This window comes from Oratosquilla oratoria, chromosome 10 (genome assembly GCF_046742065.1).
Source record: "Oratosquilla oratoria isolate Oo_2021 chromosome 10, ASM4674206v1, whole genome shotgun sequence".
Classification (NCBI taxonomy): domain Eukaryota; kingdom Metazoa; phylum Arthropoda; class Malacostraca; order Stomatopoda; family Squillidae; genus Oratosquilla; species Oratosquilla oratoria.
Genome location: NC_134786.1, coordinates 26875789 through 26892993, shown reverse-complemented (window position 1 = coordinate 26892993; position 17205 = coordinate 26875789). Strand labels below are relative to the sequence as shown.

The following is a 17205-nucleotide window of genomic DNA, read 5'->3' as shown; positions in this document are numbered from 1 at the left end:
CTCAGAAACTACTACACCCACACTTGTCCCCTTTTTCCTTGTAAAGTGGAACTATACAGGTACTCCTCCAGTCCTCCAGCACTCTACCCTCTCTTAACCACTTCCATACGGTGACGCCTACGTAGGCGGCATGAGGAGCCAGTGGGTACTCGATGATGCCGACGTTGGCATCTTGATTATATTCATTGTAGTCGTACCTATGTAATTTCCATTCTCTCTAAACTGGCTTCGTCAATTTTCTATGGTTATCAAAATACACGGGTGAAAGAGAACGAATGATTGAGCACTGACTTTATTTTTTATAATGCAATTATTATGATGCAACATCGCACGTCGGGCAGCTAATGCTGCCAGACGTGCAATGTGCCCAGGAGTGAAGAGGTTAAACACACATTAAATAACATCACCAGCCAGTCCACCATCACTGTACTTCCCTCTTTTAAACATTCCCCATGACACCCATCCAACCCAGGTGCCATACCTGCTCTCATCTTAACTGCCTTCACCTCATCTTTCCTTATTTCTCCCCCCATTTTCCTCACTGTCATTTTCTTAGCACTTCCCACTGCAACTTCCTTTCCCTCCCTATCCTCCTTTACATTTAGCAACTCCCTAAAGTAATCTATCCATCTTCCTCTTAATGCCATCTCTTATCATCTCTCCATCTTCACCTTTTCTTCTCAACATGATTTGCCTCCTCTTGATCTCTTAATTTCTTTCCAAAATATCTTTTTATTACTTTCAAAGTGTAAGAGGCTAGTAGACAAGTGGGTAGAAAGAAAGGTAGAGTGGTAAGTAGTGAGAATTAATTTTTATGAGTTGGTTGTTTGATGAACAACAGTTCATCGGCAAAGGAATTGCACAATCTCGCTCCCTGCTTAAATGTTTACAAACAGCCATCAGGGACCCGATTTCATTACTGTATTATGTTCATTTTTATGTTGATAAAACAATATGTAAACTGAGTCAGTAGTGCATTGATTTCGAGATTGCTTGAGTAAGCTGTATTGCTTTAATGTAACAGCCTTTCTGATTAGAGAAAGGGTGAAGGAGAAAATTCAGTTGGTTCATGAGAGTAAAGTCATGCCCTTAGGGAAGGTACTTAGATGTGAAAGTAAAGATCATTGGACTAAAGAAATCATGATGTCATTGCAAACTGTCCAAGTAAACAAATTAAGGATTCCTGAAGGGAGTCCCTTAGTGTAAATTGACAAACCAAGTATACTAATATTCAGTAAGAAAAGAAAAATTAAGCTCTGTTTCATTCCCCTCTCTTAGAGTAATACTACTGGGAATTCCTACAGATGAAAATAGTGAGTGACTAATCTTACACAAAGATAGTGGTGAAAGGAAAATATAAAGTAAAAGCACAAAAGAAAGTCAGTCCATAGAGATGACAATAGAGTGGTGAGTGGAGACCAGGGAAGGGAACAGTGGTGATGGAGCTAACAAAAATTTTGTAATACTCTTACCCCATTTTACATCTGCTCTCTTCTTTGCCTCCTGTATCATATGCGTTACTTCTCTCTTTTCTTTGTACTTCTTATATGGTTCTCTTGTCCTATTTAGTAACCAATCTGTTAATGCTTCTTCTCTTCTACAATCTTCTTGGCTTCCTCATTCCACCACTCACTACCCTACCTTCTATTTCCCCCCATCTTCCTTGTTCCACACATCTTTGCACACATTGTGACTCCCTCTTTGAAGCATCCCCATTCCTCCTCCACACCTATCCTTCACTCCCTCCCACTCCTCTCTCAAGATCTTGTACTTGTCTTTTTCTTTCTCATTTAAGTAATTTACTCCAAGCACCTCCCTACCTTCTGTCTTTTTCCAGTTCCTCCATTTATCCTCCACTCTCACCTTCTACCAAAAAATTATCTGATATTCCCCCACTCTCTCCCCTTAGAACATGTACATCCAAAACTCTTCCTACTCATCTCCTGGTTACCACTATATAGTCCATTAACAACTCTGTCTACCACCCTTCCATCCACCACCCTCTCCCATGTATACTTATGCTTGCCTTTCTTCCCAAAGACTGTATTTGCTATGATCAACTCTCTAGACACATCACCATCAACTCTCCACTACGATTTTTTCATGGAACTCCACATTTCCCAACCACTCCATCTATTGGTTCATTTCCTACCCTTGCATTAAGGTTTTCTAAAACCACTACACTGACATTTCTCTCTTTAAATCTATCCAAAAAGCCTCCCTTTCCTCTACACTCTTCTCGCTACCAAGCCCTTATGCACTTACAAAAACCCACATCTCCCTTCCCAATTTCACCTTCATCCACATTAACCTTGAAGAAACCTCCTTCCATTCCACCACACTTTTGCCTATCTCTTCACTTACTAGTATAGTCACCCCTTCTCTACCTCATCCTCTCTTTACTCCTGACACCCTTCCAACTCAAGCTCAAACTCGCCCCTCCCTTTCAACTTGGTTTCACTCAATGCCAACACATCCATATTTCATCTCACAAAGATGCTGCCTATCTCTTCCCATTTACTCTCATCTGTACCACATCCAAGCACATTAAAAGACCCAAACCTTAGGGTTCTGGTTGGAAAACTCCCAGACCCTCTTATGCCTTTGCTTTTTTTAGGAATATCTCCTTTGGGGCTACAGGGAGAAGGATGCCTAGTCCTATCCCCATCCTGTTTTTGTTCCTTATACGACTCAAGTGGGAACACTTGGTGGCAGTATTCCTTTCCCCCACAACTACTTCATATAAAGAGGAAGACAATCAATATCCTGTGTTTGTGTGACCTACTCTTGGCAGCTTGCCCAAGCATACCGTATTAGTTACAGTACCCCATACAGAGTTCGATATTTACAAAAACATAAAAACTGATACGAGGAGGGTGAAAGCTACTATAGTTCATGTAGTAAATAAGTAGAATGGGAAGGAATTATACTGTAATTGTGTAGAAATATTTTGTATAGCTATACTTAATTTGCGTGTCTATCTATATACCAAGGGCTTTTCCCCCTTACAAGAGAGGTAGCTAAATCAAAAGACAAGTATCCACTCCCATTCATTTCACTCTCACCCATATCACTCCCATCCACCACCCTTTCTTCCCTTTCATCTTAGCTCCTCATAGATGATGGGTCATCCCTGTATCTTGCCCACTGCAACAAGACACAGCACATTCACAGCAAGGCCACTTCAATTAATTGGTGACCACCCCCCACTCTGTCCCCTCATGCAGAAAAAGAGAAGACAGGGAGAGATCCCTTCAGGCTGCATCAAAATATCATTCATACACAAATGCTCCATTCCCCCATCCCGCACTCCCCTTCATTGCATCACAGTGTCATCTATACACAGCCATTCTTCATTTACCTCTATCTCCTGTATTCTCCCTTGACCAACACACATTCCCCTCTTGCTCATTGCCTTTTTCATCCCATCCATCACATTATTTATGCATTAATTTTTTATTTTGTACAGAAAATATGTTATGTATCTTTGTATTCAGTTATAGAGGTATTCATTTCTGTATTTATTTATATATTTATTTACCTAGCTGTATTTACCTAGTTGTATTTTGCGGGAAGGGGAGCTATGCTCGTGATGTCCCGCCATTGTATCTCGCAGTGTCTAGTTTGTTTTTAAACTCATGAATGGTTTTTGCGCATACTATTTCATTATCCAGTTTGTTCCAAGTGTCCAAAACTCTATGTGGAAAACTGTTTTTCTTCAGTTCTCTTCTATAGCTATGTTTTTTATTTTCTTTCCATGTCCTCTTGTGTTTCTTTTGTCCCAGTTAAGTAAGTTCTCTCTATCAAGTATCTCTGTGCCTTTCATGATTCTGTAGATGGTCAATAGGTCACCTCTCTCTCTTCTTTGCTCCAGTGTCGGTAACTCCAGTTTAGCCAATCTCTCCTCGTATGATAGGTTTGCAAGTGCAGGTGCCATTTTTGTAGCTGCTCTTTGGATTCTTTCTATTTTCTTTATATTCTTTTTGGTACTGGGGGACCACAATGTCGCCACATACTCTAATCTAGGCCTTATCAATGTAACCAATATTTTTTTTATCATGTCTTCGTCTAAGTATGTAAATGCCACTTTTATTGATCTTAGCAAGTTGTAAGTCTCCCCGACAATTTTGTTAATCTGTATATCATAGGACAAGTCGTTCGTGATAATTACACCCAAATCTTTTTCGGATCCTACTTTCTTTACTTCCTTGGTTCCAATTGTATATTTTCCTGATATTCTGTTTTTGCTTTTTCCAAACTCCATTATGCTACACTTCTTAGTATTAAAGTCCACTTCCCATTTCTGACTCCAGTTCCATACCCTATTTAGGTCTTCTTGCAGTGCTTCACAGTCCTCATCAGTTTCTACTTTTCTTAACAGTTTGGCGTCATCAGCAAAGAAGCTCATGTAGCAGTTCACGTCCTCGTCCATGTCATTCATATAGATAGCAAACATTATTGGTGCCAGTACAGATCCTTGCGGTACTCCACTGATCAATCTGAATATTTTTCTCTGAGCACTACTCTCATCTTTCTACATACATACATACATACATATACCAAGGCTTTTTTTCCCCTTCCAAGGGAGGTAGCCAAAAAGGGAAAGGCATAAAAACACTCCCACTCATTTCATCCCTAAATACACTCCACACCCCTCCCACCCTCCCTCTCATCTGAGCACCTCCTGGATGACGGGTCATCCCCTGCACCCTGCCCACCGCCCTGGGTCAGAAGCAGTGTCGCAAGACACAGCACATCCACAGCAAGGCCGCTTTCATTTAATTCGGCGACCCCCCCCCTCTCCGTCCCCCCTTGCATATAAGGAGAGGACGGGGAGAAATCCCTTCGGGCTGCGTCAAAATTTACTCACACATACTACCTCACTACCCCCCGCCCCCCATCCCCCCCGCCCATTCCTCCTCATGCAATCACAACATCATCCATATACAACCATTCTCCCACTCACCTCTGTCTTCCATCCTCTCCCTTCCTTCCTCAACAGAACATTCCCCTCTTCCCCCAAAGCCCCCTTTCACCCCATCCATCCACCTCATCCTAGGACGTCCCCCTCATGTTCACCTCCCTCCCCCATCTGCCTCCCATACCTCTTCTACTAGCCTTTCTTCACTCATACCTTCCCTGTGTCCAAACCATCCTAAATATTCTTTCATCAACCCTATCTCCCAAATCCTTTTTCACACCCCCGCTCTCCTTCTCACCTCATTTCTCACTCTATCCAGCCTAGTAACCCCTACCATACTTCTCAGGCACCTCACCTCAAGCACATTCAAACTCCTCTCTTCCTCTCTTATGTTCCATGTTTCTGTCCCATACAGTACTGTCAGCCCAATCACTCCTTCATATGATCTCTTAGCATCCATTCCCAAATGTCTATTCCTCATTACACTCTCTTTAATCCACCAAGGCATTTACTCGCTTCTCTCTCAATCTACATTCTACCTCCACCTCCATTCCTCCCTTTCCCCCCACATTCGCACCCAAGTATCTAAAACTATCCACTTCCTCCAGTCGCTCTCCCTTAACCCCTTCCATACGGTGCCGCACACATAGGCGTCATGAGGAGCAAGTGGATTCGTGACGCTGCCATATCGGCGTCTTGATTATATTTATTGTAGTCGCCCCTGTGTTTTTACATTCTCCCAAATGCGCCCTGAATCCCATTCTCTGTGGTTTTCAAAATTTGCGGGTGAAAGAGAGAACGATCGATATAAGCGGCGACTATATTTTATGATGCAAATATTATTACGTGACGTCATACGGCTGGCATTGGCTGCTGCCCGCGAGATTTAAGTCCTGTACTGAAGTGGTTAATGTTCACTACCAGTCTACTGCCACATTCACCCATTGTACATCTAAACACCATACTTTTACCCACATTTATCTTTAGCTTTCTTCTATCACATACTCTCCCAAACTCTGCCACCCAGCTTCCTCAATCCCTCCTCTGACCCTGCCACAAGCGCAATGTCGTCCGCAAACAACAGCTGGCTCACCTCCCACTTTTCTCCATTTTCTTTAACCATCTCCAATCCCTGACCCACTACCCTAGCATTCACCTCTCGCACCACCCCATCCATGTATAAGTTGAACAGCCAGGGCGACATAACGCATCCTTGACGAAGTCCCACCTTTACCTCAAACCACTCACTCTCTCCATTTCTAATCCTGACACAAGCTCTACTACTCTCATAAAAACTCTTGACAGCTCCCAAAAGCTTTCCTCCTATCCCATAAATCTGCATAACCTCCCACAGTGCCTTTCTGTCTACCCTATCATAAGCCTTTTCCAGATCCATAAAAGCCCAAAAAACATCCTTCCTTCCCCTTTCCTATAGCTTTCTCACATATCTGTCCTTACCACAAAGATCTGATCTACACAACCTCTACCTGTCCTAAATCCACACTGTTCCTCACCAATTACTCCTTCTGTTCCTCTCCTAATCCTCTCAATTTAGATCCTCCCATAAGCCTTCCCTACTACACTTAACAGGCTAATCCCTCTGAAACTACTACATTCACACTTGTCCCCTTTTCCCTTGTAAAGAGGAACTATACAGGCACTTCTCCAGTCCTCCGGTACTCTACCCTCTCTCCAGCAAACATTAAATAACCTCACCAACCAGTCCACCATCATTGAACCTCCCTTTTTCAGACATTCTGCATGGCATCCATCCAGACCAGGTGCCTTACCTGCTTTCATCATCTTTACAACTGCCTTCACCTCATCCTTCCTTATTTCTCCTCCATTCTCCTCACTCATCACTCTCATTTTCTCGATTTTCCCACTGCAGCTATCTTTCCTTCCCTATCCTCCTTCACATTTAGCAACTCCCTAAAATATTCTGCCCATCTTCCCCTTACTGCCATCTCTTCCATTATCATCTCTCCATCTGTACCTTTTACCTTTTCTTCCCTACTTGATTCGCCTCCTCTTCCTCTCTTAATTTAATTTCTTTCCAAAACATCTTTTTATTACTTTCAAAATTTTCTGCCATACTCCTACCCCATTTCACATCTGCTCTCCTCTTTGCATCTTTCTACCAGTCAGAAAGTCCTCCATCCATTTTAGTAGGTTTCCTTGTATTCCTCCTATGTGTTCCAGTTTTTTTAGTAATTTTCTGTGTGGTACTTTGTCAAAGGCTTTTTGCAAGTCTAGGAATGCACAATCAGCCCATCCATTTCTTTCTTGCACTATGTCTATTAGTCTTGAGTAAAAGCATGTTAAGTTTGTGGTGCATGATCTTCCTTGTCTGAACCCGAATTGTCTTGGGTTTAATATGTTGTTGTCTTCCAGATGTTTTACCCATCTATTCGTGATTATTTTCTCGCAAATTTTGGCTATAGTGCTTGTTAGTGATACTGGCCTATAGTTGGTGGGTTCTTCCTTGTTTCCTCCTTTATATATTGGTACAATGTTAGCATTTTTCCAGTCCTTGGGTATCTTTCCTTCTTTGAGTGAGCTGTTTATTAAGATGTGTATTTTGTCTGTTAGTTCTTCTTTGCACTCCTTTAGAATCCAATTTGCAATACCATCCGGGCCATGTGATTTTCTGACGTCCAGTCTTGATAGATGTTCTGATATTTCTTTGTGTGTGTGTGTGTGTATAAGATATATATATATATATATGTATATATACTTTTTTTTTTGTTCCAGAAAACCCTGAAGAGCTTCATTGGGAAGTGGAGAGGCGATATCATGAGTTTTATATTTTAGAAACCAAGCTAACTGAATTTCATGGTGAATTTCCTGATAAACTTCCTCCAAGAAGAACTTTCTTCACTAATAAGGGAATGGCTTTCATGCAGGAAAGAAAAGAGGTGAGTAAAACTAAAGCATGGATAGTGGAATGGATACTGCAAGGTGATAATGGTGGAACAGGTTTTAGGTAAAAAAAAAAAAAAAAAAAAAAAGTAAGAAGGTTGGTAGCTCCTTTGCTAGTGAGTGCTATGTAGATGAATGAAATAGCTTGGCATCAGCCAGACTGAAAGGAAAAAGGGCCACTTAATAAGGAAGGGATTAATTGGGAGAGGTTTCTATCCTCTTTATTACTAAGAAAATGCCAAGTGATTGAATAAAATAGCCTGGTTGCAGATGGAATAGAAAGAAACAAAAATTAGGTCAACCTGGTGGTTGTGGCTCCACAACAGTAGGGTTTTTGCAAGAAAGAACTGAGGCTACAGACCAAGTATTAGTCATGGTGAATTAGATATGCCTGAAATTGTGTTCTCATCTGCTTCACAAGTTGTTTTGTGTGGATAAGGAGAGGGGTCACTACAGGATGAGGCAGTGGGGATAAACCAGCTCCAGCTGTTGGGCCCTACTGCGGAAGAGCTCTGCCTTGCACCATTGCCTTTAACCCAATCAGTATGATTGGGGACGGTGACCCTTCATTTTGAGATAGTGAGACGGGAGGGGTAATTGAATGCGTCTTATTTATTGTGTATTGGTATTGTTTATGTGTGTCTTGACATTGCTTCTGACCCAGGACAGTGGGCAAGATGTAGGAATGACCTGTCATACCAGAGGAACCAAGAAAAGAGGGAAGGAGGTGTGGTGAATGGGAGTGGAGTATGTATTTTCTTAGTTGTATTTTACCTAGTTGTATTTTATGGGACAAGAGCTATGCTCGTAGTGACCCGTTTTCATTTCTCTCCACATCCAGTTTATTTTTAAAATCGTGTTTAGTTCTGACATTCACTGTTTCTCCATTAAGATTCTTCCAGACATCAATCACTCTATGTGGGAAGCTATTATTATTATTATTATTATTATTATTTTTTTTTTTTTTTTTTTTTTTTTTTTTTTTTTTTTTTTCTCAGGTCTCTTCTGTAGCTGACTTTCATTAGTTTCTTTTTGTGTCCTCTTGTTTCTCTTATTTTTTTTTTTTGGGGGGGGGAGCAGATTTGTGCCTTTGACTTTGGCTACCTCCCTTGCAAGGAGAGAAAAGCCATTGGTATATGTATGTATGTATTGTTTATATGCTGGGTAGTGACCAGAATGTAGTCATGTTAGTGTGGTTCTTACTTTGTATCTGATTGTTATATTATAAATTACAAATGGCAGCCAATGCTGCACACAAGAATTTGAGTCGCACTGATGTGGTTAACCTTATTGCAGGTGTTTGAAAAGTTTTTGCAGAAACTGCTTCAAAATCCTGTACTAAAAAGTTCACAGCTACTTTTCCTGTTCCTGAAGACAAAGGATGAATTCACAACTACCTTTTTACCTGAGGTGTCCCTAGGTCGTTTCATCAGGGATGTGCCTCGTAAACTGATGAAGGAGCGTGGACAGCACCTCGAACCTTTCATCAATGTCTTCATTGCCACAACAGTTACAGCCAAGACCAAGCACAAGTAAGAGTTGGGATAGTTAATCAGTTCATCAGTCCTTTGCTCCAGGTATCTTGTAGGAGACCCACACCTCAGTTGGGGTAGTATAGATAAAGGGAATACTCCCGGTCTTCTAAATTTTTCCCATGAGGGAACAAGAATGGAGGTTGCCATGTAAATGAAGTGGCCTTGTGGTGGCCATATTGTGTTGTGCTGCATTGCCTCTGACTTGGACATTGGATGGGAATGGAATAGGTGGCTACCTCCCATATAAGGGGGAAGAGGCCTTTGGTATATAGATGATTAATCAATCATTCTGTTGCCCCAATGTGTCTCTTGTAGGAAACTCATAGCTTCCAGGTAACCATCAGCAATTATTAGATTGGCCCACAGTGTAGAGATAGTGGGTAGTGGGTATGTTAGTATTTAAGATATGAATGCTAATGCAGACACAATTGTTCAGGGAAAGTACACATGACATACTAAAAATAGGACAGGGTTACCATGAGGAATTTTTGCAGAAGAATAGGAATCTTGAACTTTTATGCAGCTTTTGATCAGCCACTTTGGGAAAAAATAATAAAAGTAGCAGGAATTGTCATAGGCCGAATCTGGGTTTTTGATTCAAGGAATTTGTCACAAGTTTAGAGAAAGAATATGTTAAGGATAGTGAAGGCTGGGCATGTACACCTGGATTATATCTTCTTGAAACAGAATAAAATCAGAAAGTGCATGACAACATAGGGTTAAGTCATGATAGGTTTGAACCTGTGATGAAAAGAGCCATTACTATTTGTGCTGGGTACAGGAGAAATATTTTCTTAATTTTCTTTCCCAGATCAGACTGGGAAGAGGGTGCACCGTCAGCTCTTCCACTGGAGGAAGATCATCAGACAGACCTTTGCATCACAAATACCATGTTTAAAGATAATTCAGCCTCATTTTTACCTTCACCACCAGACACCCCTATGCCCCCTCCTCCTCCAGCTACAATCATGGTCTCGGGCATCTTTGACACCATCCTTTTTGTAGGTTAGTGTTAAGTGAGATGCAGTTTTCATGATTAGTAATAGGATTAAGGATTTTGTAATATATTAAACAGTGGGACAAAGTATATTCAATATCTGTTCTAGCATTGCATTAGAGTTATATAATTATATGAAACATTTAACCTATTTATATATGGTTTTCAGGGCTGAGGTAAGGGCCCTTGGTATGCAGTGTTCATTTAACTCCAGGTACCTGCAATGGAGCAGTGGGTAGTGTTCTTGCTGTAAAATGGGAGGCCTGGGTTCAGTCCCTGGGAGGTACTGAGCAGTTGTTCAAGTCACACTTGCAAGGCTTCCCAAGCCTTCTCTGCAACAGTGGACATCAGAGGTGCACCAAATCACTGGTCTCAGACTTTATTGACAACTACCGTATTTTTCGGACCATAAGGCATGGGCAAAATCCTTAAAATCGGCCAAAATCGGGTGGTGCGCCTTATGTGTGGCTTCAGTGCAAAAAATTGCCTCAGACAGTGATGTACTATTTTGACACGTTTCATAGCTAGCCTGCCAACAGCGACAGTGCATAGGCCTAGCAAAAGTTACAACCAAGTTATAACCAAGATGCATGTATCTTGACGAGAAAATTGCGAAAACTTCGACAGTTCTCGAGTCCATGCCACCACATTCATTCACGCTATTATGGATATGATATGATAGCATCCACAACACAGACAGCCATTTTGCATTGGTCTAGTCTCGCTCCACTCCGACTGTAGTCATTTGGGTATTTTTTTAGTTTCGACCATGGGCGCAATATAGCAATAGAAAATGAATTATTAATTTTGTAAATTAAAATGTATCAACGTAATATGCAATTTTGTGGGCGGAAATGAAAATAAAAAATACCATGCTACAAGCAAATATGCTAATGAACGAAGTCGGTAACATAGGATCGGGACGCCATCTTGTCTGTCAATTGACGGCCTCGGTACTTCCGACAGTACCTCGCCAGGTACATTTTCTTGAAGGAATGTTATGGAGTGGAGATACATGCATTCCTTCAAACTGCAAGAACTTTGTATACCCCGTAAGCTGAGAGAGTGGTTGAAAAGCTTGCCAATGTCTCTCATGACGATGACAACGAGGATGAGCCGGATGACATTTAATTTGCAGGTAATGATTTATTAAACACAGGTTAGGTTAGACGAATTTATCATCCTTTCATTTCTTCGATGTCAACATCTATCATAACAAACATGGCGTACCATTCGTCCGACACGACTTCGTTACTTACGAAATCTGTTTTAGCATCTTTTTTGTTTTTTATTTCCGCTCACAAAATTGCATATTACGTTGATACATTATAATTTACAAAATTAATAATTAATTTTCTATTGCTATATTGCGCCCATGGTCGAAACTAAAAATTTACCGTCATTTGTAATAAATCTTGTGTTTTTAAGTGAATAGAGAATTCTAGGAATAAAACTGCTAATGTTGGTTTTATTCCCCACAATTCCCGTAACGTGTTTATGTTATTTTTTAGGGGTATTGGCAGGGCAGACCGTCCATGGAGGGGGTCTGATTTCACTGACCAAAATTAAAGAATATAACATTTTTGTAATTTTGCTAAATCCCAACCGATTTTTCTCATTCAACATCGAAAATGTTCAATTCTGAATGCACTCACATATGCATGATTATCCGATGACGAGACCAGGTGCGCCTTATGGTCAGGCGTGCCTTATGTAAGGACGGGGAATAGCAAATTACAGGTGCGCCTTATGGTACGTAGTGCCTTATGGTCCGAAAAATACGGTACCGAATCCCAACACATTCAGCACTTCCAGCACTTCTCTTTGTACCATCCATACAACCTTACCAGGCCAGATTAAGCTACTGTGAAACACTAGAAAGACTGCCATCCCCCAGGTCAACAGTCCTGCAAATTACCTGCAATGCTAAATACTTTCACCTTTCATTCCCACTTGCTTCTCAGTCCTCCCATGTTCACGTCTTTACTAATGAAGTATCCTACTAGAATTATGTTATAATTTTTAGTCATTTTCCAAAGAAGAGACAAATCTGACAACATTACTTGGTATGTATTTGAGAAGGGTTGTATGACCATGAATTCTCTTTTATCAAATCTTCTGGCTCTAATTTTCAGATTTATTGCCTCGAAATCACTTCATCCACTGTCATTTCATGCCTTCCATCATTTGTGCTTTAATCTGACCACCTAAAAGGGGTAAACTGCCTTAATAATATATGTGTGTGTGTATGTTGTTTTGAGCCTCTTTACATACAGCTATGTTTAAATTTTGACAGGTGTTCGAGTGTACGGGTTGTCCATGCAGGTATTACGGTGGCTCATGTGCTTGCGGCTTTTGTGCCGTTGTACTTTTGATGCTGCTGTGGCCTGGTTCCTTCGCAGAAGACTGTCTCAAGCACTTGTTCCTCCTCGTATTGTTAAACTCATTCACCTAATCCGAGGTATATGGGATCAAAATGATAGTTACCTTGAGTACTGTATAAATTGTAAATATATGTGTAACTATAGTTCTGACTTTAAAAGAAATATTGTTTTGCATAATTTATACCTTTGACTTTGGCTACCTCTCTTGTAAGGGGGAAAAAGCCCTTGGTATAGGTATGTATTATTTTTACTTTGTCACAAATACACCTAGGGTATTGGCTGCATGTTATTGTGAGGTGAAAATCTGCTCAGTAGCATGCAGCTGATACTTTAGGGTCTATATGGGGTGCCCCTATATATATTTATATATAAATGACATGGATGAAGGAATGGAATGTTATATGAACTTCTTTGCAGATGGCGCAAAAATACTAAAGAAAGTAAGTATAGAGGAAGATTGTGAATCATTACAGATAGACCTAGATAAAATCTGGAAATGGAGTCAAAAGTGGGAAATAAACTTCAATATCAAGAAATGTAGCACAGTAGAACCTCTACTTACAATTGCCTAAACATACGAATTTTTCAACATACGGTGTGAAATTCGATCTAATATTTGACTACACCCGAAGTGATTTCCAACATATTAAGTCATCAAAGTTTCGCATATACAGTATACGGCATCGAAGTTTCTCGTAGCATCGCAGTTTCATGGTTAGCCCGCTAGACAGCAGTCAGTTCACAGCTCTCCTTCGTGTCGCATGGTTCTCCATGTTCTGATCGTAAATAACAGTGCTTAATACCTTCCTTTTTCACATTTCCTTTTTTATTTTATCATCATGGGTCCCATGACGGCTGCGAGTGCTAGCAGTGGTGAAAAAGGAAGAAAGTAATGCTTTCCTTAGAAGTAAAGCAAGAAATCATAGAAAAGCATGAGAGCGGTGTTCATATAAGTGATCCTTATAATTTTTTTTTTTTTTTTACGTCTCTCTTATATACAGTAATGCATTTGGTTTATTGCTATATGTAATTATCTGCAGTACAGTATTTATTAAGGAGTTATCATAGGTTTTTGGGCTGTGGGACGAATTAAACGAATTACAATGTATTCTTATGGGAATATTTTAACATATGACCATTTCACTCTAAGAACCTCCCTACCTTTTGTCCCTTTCCTCCTTCTCCATCTATCCTCCACTCTCAGCTTACCTTCCACCAAAAAATGATCTGATATTCCCCCACCCTCTCCCCTTAGCACATGTACATCCTTAACTCTTCCTATCATAATCCTATTTACCACTACATAATCCTTGAATGAAAAGGAAAAGGAGAAGGAGTACGAAAAGAAGCTGAAGGAGGAGTGGGAGGGAGTAAAGGATAGAGCAGAGATGGGTGTGGAGGAGGAATGGGGATGGTTCAAGGAGGGAGTCTTAAAGTGTGCAAGGATGGTGTGTGGAACAAGAAGGACAGGGGGAAATAGAAGAAAGGGTAGTGAATGGTGGGAGGAGGAAACAAAGAAGGCTGTAGAAGAGAAGAAGCGAGCATTCACAGATTGGTTACAAAAGAGGACAGGGGAGTCATATGAGACGTACAAAGAAAAGAAAAGAGAAGTAAAGCAAAAGGTAAAGGAGGCAAAGAGGAGAGCAGATGTGAAATGGGGTAGGAGTATGACAGAAAATTTTGAAAGTAATAAAAAGATGTTTTGGAAAGAAATTAAGAGAGGAAGAGGAGGCGAATCAAGTAGGGAAGAAAAGGTAAAAGGTACAGATGGAGAGTTGATAATGGAAGAGATGGCAGTGAGGGGAAGATGGGCAGAATATTTTAGGGAGTTGCTGAATGTGAAGGAGGATAGGGAAGGAAAGATAGCTGCAGTGGGAAATGTGAAGAAAATGAGAGTGATGAGTGAGGAGAATGGAGGAGAAATAAGGAAGGATGAGGTGAAGGCAGTTGTAAAGATGATGAAAGCAGGTAAGGCACCTGGTCTGGATGGATGTCATGCAGAATGTCTGAAAAAGGAAGGTTCAGTGATGGTGGACTGGTTGGTGAGGTTATTTAATGTTTGCTGGAGAGAGGGTAGAGTACCAGAGGACTGGAGTAGTGCCTGTATAGTTCCTCTTTACAAGGGAAAAGGGGACAAGTGTGAATGTAGTAATTTCAGAGGGATTAGCCTGTTGAGTGTAGTAGGGAAGGCTTATGGGAGGATCTTAATTGAGAGGATTAGGAGAGGAACAGAAGGAGTAATTGGTTAGGAACAGTGTGGATTTAGGACGGGTAGAGGTTGTGTAGATCAGATCTTTGTGGTAAGACAGATATGTGAGAAAGCTATAGGAAAGGGGAAGGATGTTTTTTGGGCTTTCATGGATCTGGAAAAGGCTTATGATAGGGTAGACAGAAAGGCACTGTGGGAGGTTATGCAGATTTATGGGATAGGAGGAAAGCTTTTGGGAGCTGTCAAGAGTTTTTATGAGAGTAGTAGAGCATGTGTTAGGATGAGAAATGGAGAGAGTGAGTGGTTTGAGGTAAAGGTGGGACTTCGTCAGGGATGTGTTATGTCGCCCTGGCTGTTCAACTTATACATGGATGGGGTGGTGCGAGAGGTGAATGCTAGGGTAGTGAGTCAGGGATTGGAGATGGTTAAAGAAAATGGAGAAAAGTGGGAGGTGAGCCAGCTGTTGTTTGCGGACGACACTGCGCTTGTGGCAGGGTCAGAGGAGGGATTGAGGAAGCTGGTGGCAGAGTTTGGGAGAGTATGTGATAGAAGAAAGCTAAAGATAAATGTGGGTAAAAGTAAGGTGATGAGATGTACAAGGGGTGAAAGTGGCAGTAGACTGGAAGTGAACATTAAGGGAGAGCGACTGGAGGAAGTGGATAGTTTTAGATACTTGGGTGCAAGTGTAGCAGGAAAAGGTGGAGTGAAGGTGGAGGTAGAATGTAGATTGAGAGAAGCGAGTAAATGCCTTGGTGGTTTAAAGAGTGTAATGAGGAATAGACATTTGGGAATGGATGCGAAGAGGAGACTGTATGAAGGAGTGATTGTGCCAACAGCACTGTATGGGGCAGAAACGTGGAACATAAGAGAAGAAGAGAGAAGGAGTTTGAATGTGTTTGAGATGAGGTGTCTGAGAAGTATGGTGGGGTTACAAGGCTAGATAGAGTGAGAAATGAGGAGGTGAGGAGGAGAACAGGGGTGAAAAAGGATTTGGGAGATAGGGTTGATGAAAGAATATTAGGATGGTTTGGACACATGGAAAGAATGAGTGAAGAAAGACTAGTAAAAGAGGTGTGGAAGGCGGATGTGGAGGGAGTGAACATGAGGGGACGTCCTAGGATGAGGTGGATGGATGGGGTGAAGGGGGCTTTGGGGAAGAGGGGAATGTCTGTTGAGGAAGGAAGGGAGAGGACGGAAGACAGAGGTGAGTGGAGAATGGTTGTATATGGATGATGTTGTGACTGCATGAGGAGGAATGGGTGAGTAAATTTTGACGCAGCCCGAAGGGATTTCTCCCCGTCCTCGGAGAGGGAGAGGGGGGTCGCCGATTAAATGAAGCGGCCTTGCTGTGGATGTACTGTGTCTTGCGACACTGCTTCTGACCCAGGGCGGTGGGCAGGGTGCAGGGATGAACCGTCATCCAGGAGGTGCTCAGATGAGAGGAAGGGTGGGAGGGGTGTGGAGTGTGTTTAGGGATGAAATGGGTGGGAGTGTATTTATGCCTTTCCCTTTTTGGCTACCTCCCTTGGAAGGGGGAAAAAGCCTTGGTATATGTATGTATGTATGTATGACCATTTCAACATACGAAGTAGGTCCTGGAACGAATTAAATTCATATGTAGAGGTTCTACTGTATAATAGAGTTTTGGAAAAAGTAAAAATAGAAAATCAAGAAATTATCAAATTGGTGAAGAAATAAAAAAAGTGAACTTGGAAAGAGACCTTGGAGTAATAATCAGCAAAGACATGTCACCAGACAAACATATTAACCACTTCACTCTGGGACTTAAATCTCGCGGGCAGCAGCCAATGCCTACGACGTGTCGTAATAATACTCGCATCATAAAATATAGTCACCGCTTATATCGATCGTTCTCTCTTTCACCCGTGAATTTTGAAAACCATAGAGAATGTGATTAAGAGCAGATTAGGGAGAATGTCAAAACGCAGGGGCGATTACAATAAATATAATCAAGACGCCGATATGGCAGCGTCGCGAATCCACTTGCTCCTCATGATGCCTACGTGTGCGGCACCATATGGTAGGGGTTAACCTCTTCCATACGGTGATGCCTACGTAGGCGTCATGAGGAGCAAGTGGGTACGCGAGGATGCCGACGTCGGCGTCTTGATTATATTTATTGTAGTCGTACCTGCGTGACCCTCATACTCTGTAAACTGGCTTCATCATATTTTCTATGGTTATCAAAATTCAGGGGTGAAAGAGAACGAGCAATA

At 41.5% G+C, this 17205-nt stretch overlaps 1 protein-coding gene across 9 annotated transcripts in view; it reads left to right on the top strand.

The window, feature by feature from the left end:
- Positions 1–17205, top strand: part of LOC143029172 (sorting nexin-14-like) — a 184921-nt gene that overhangs the window by 142831 nt on the left and 24885 nt on the right. For all 9 annotated transcript variants that reach the window (XM_076191673.1, XM_076191678.1, XM_076191676.1 and 6 more), the window contains 4 exons: positions 7676–7839; positions 9140–9375; positions 10190–10383; positions 12672–12836. In XM_076191673.1, the coding sequence (XP_076047788.1) occupies positions 7676–7839; positions 9140–9375; positions 10190–10383; positions 12672–12836 (759 nt within the window). The remainder of the gene's footprint in view (positions 1–7675; positions 7840–9139; positions 9376–10189; positions 10384–12671; positions 12837–17205) is intronic.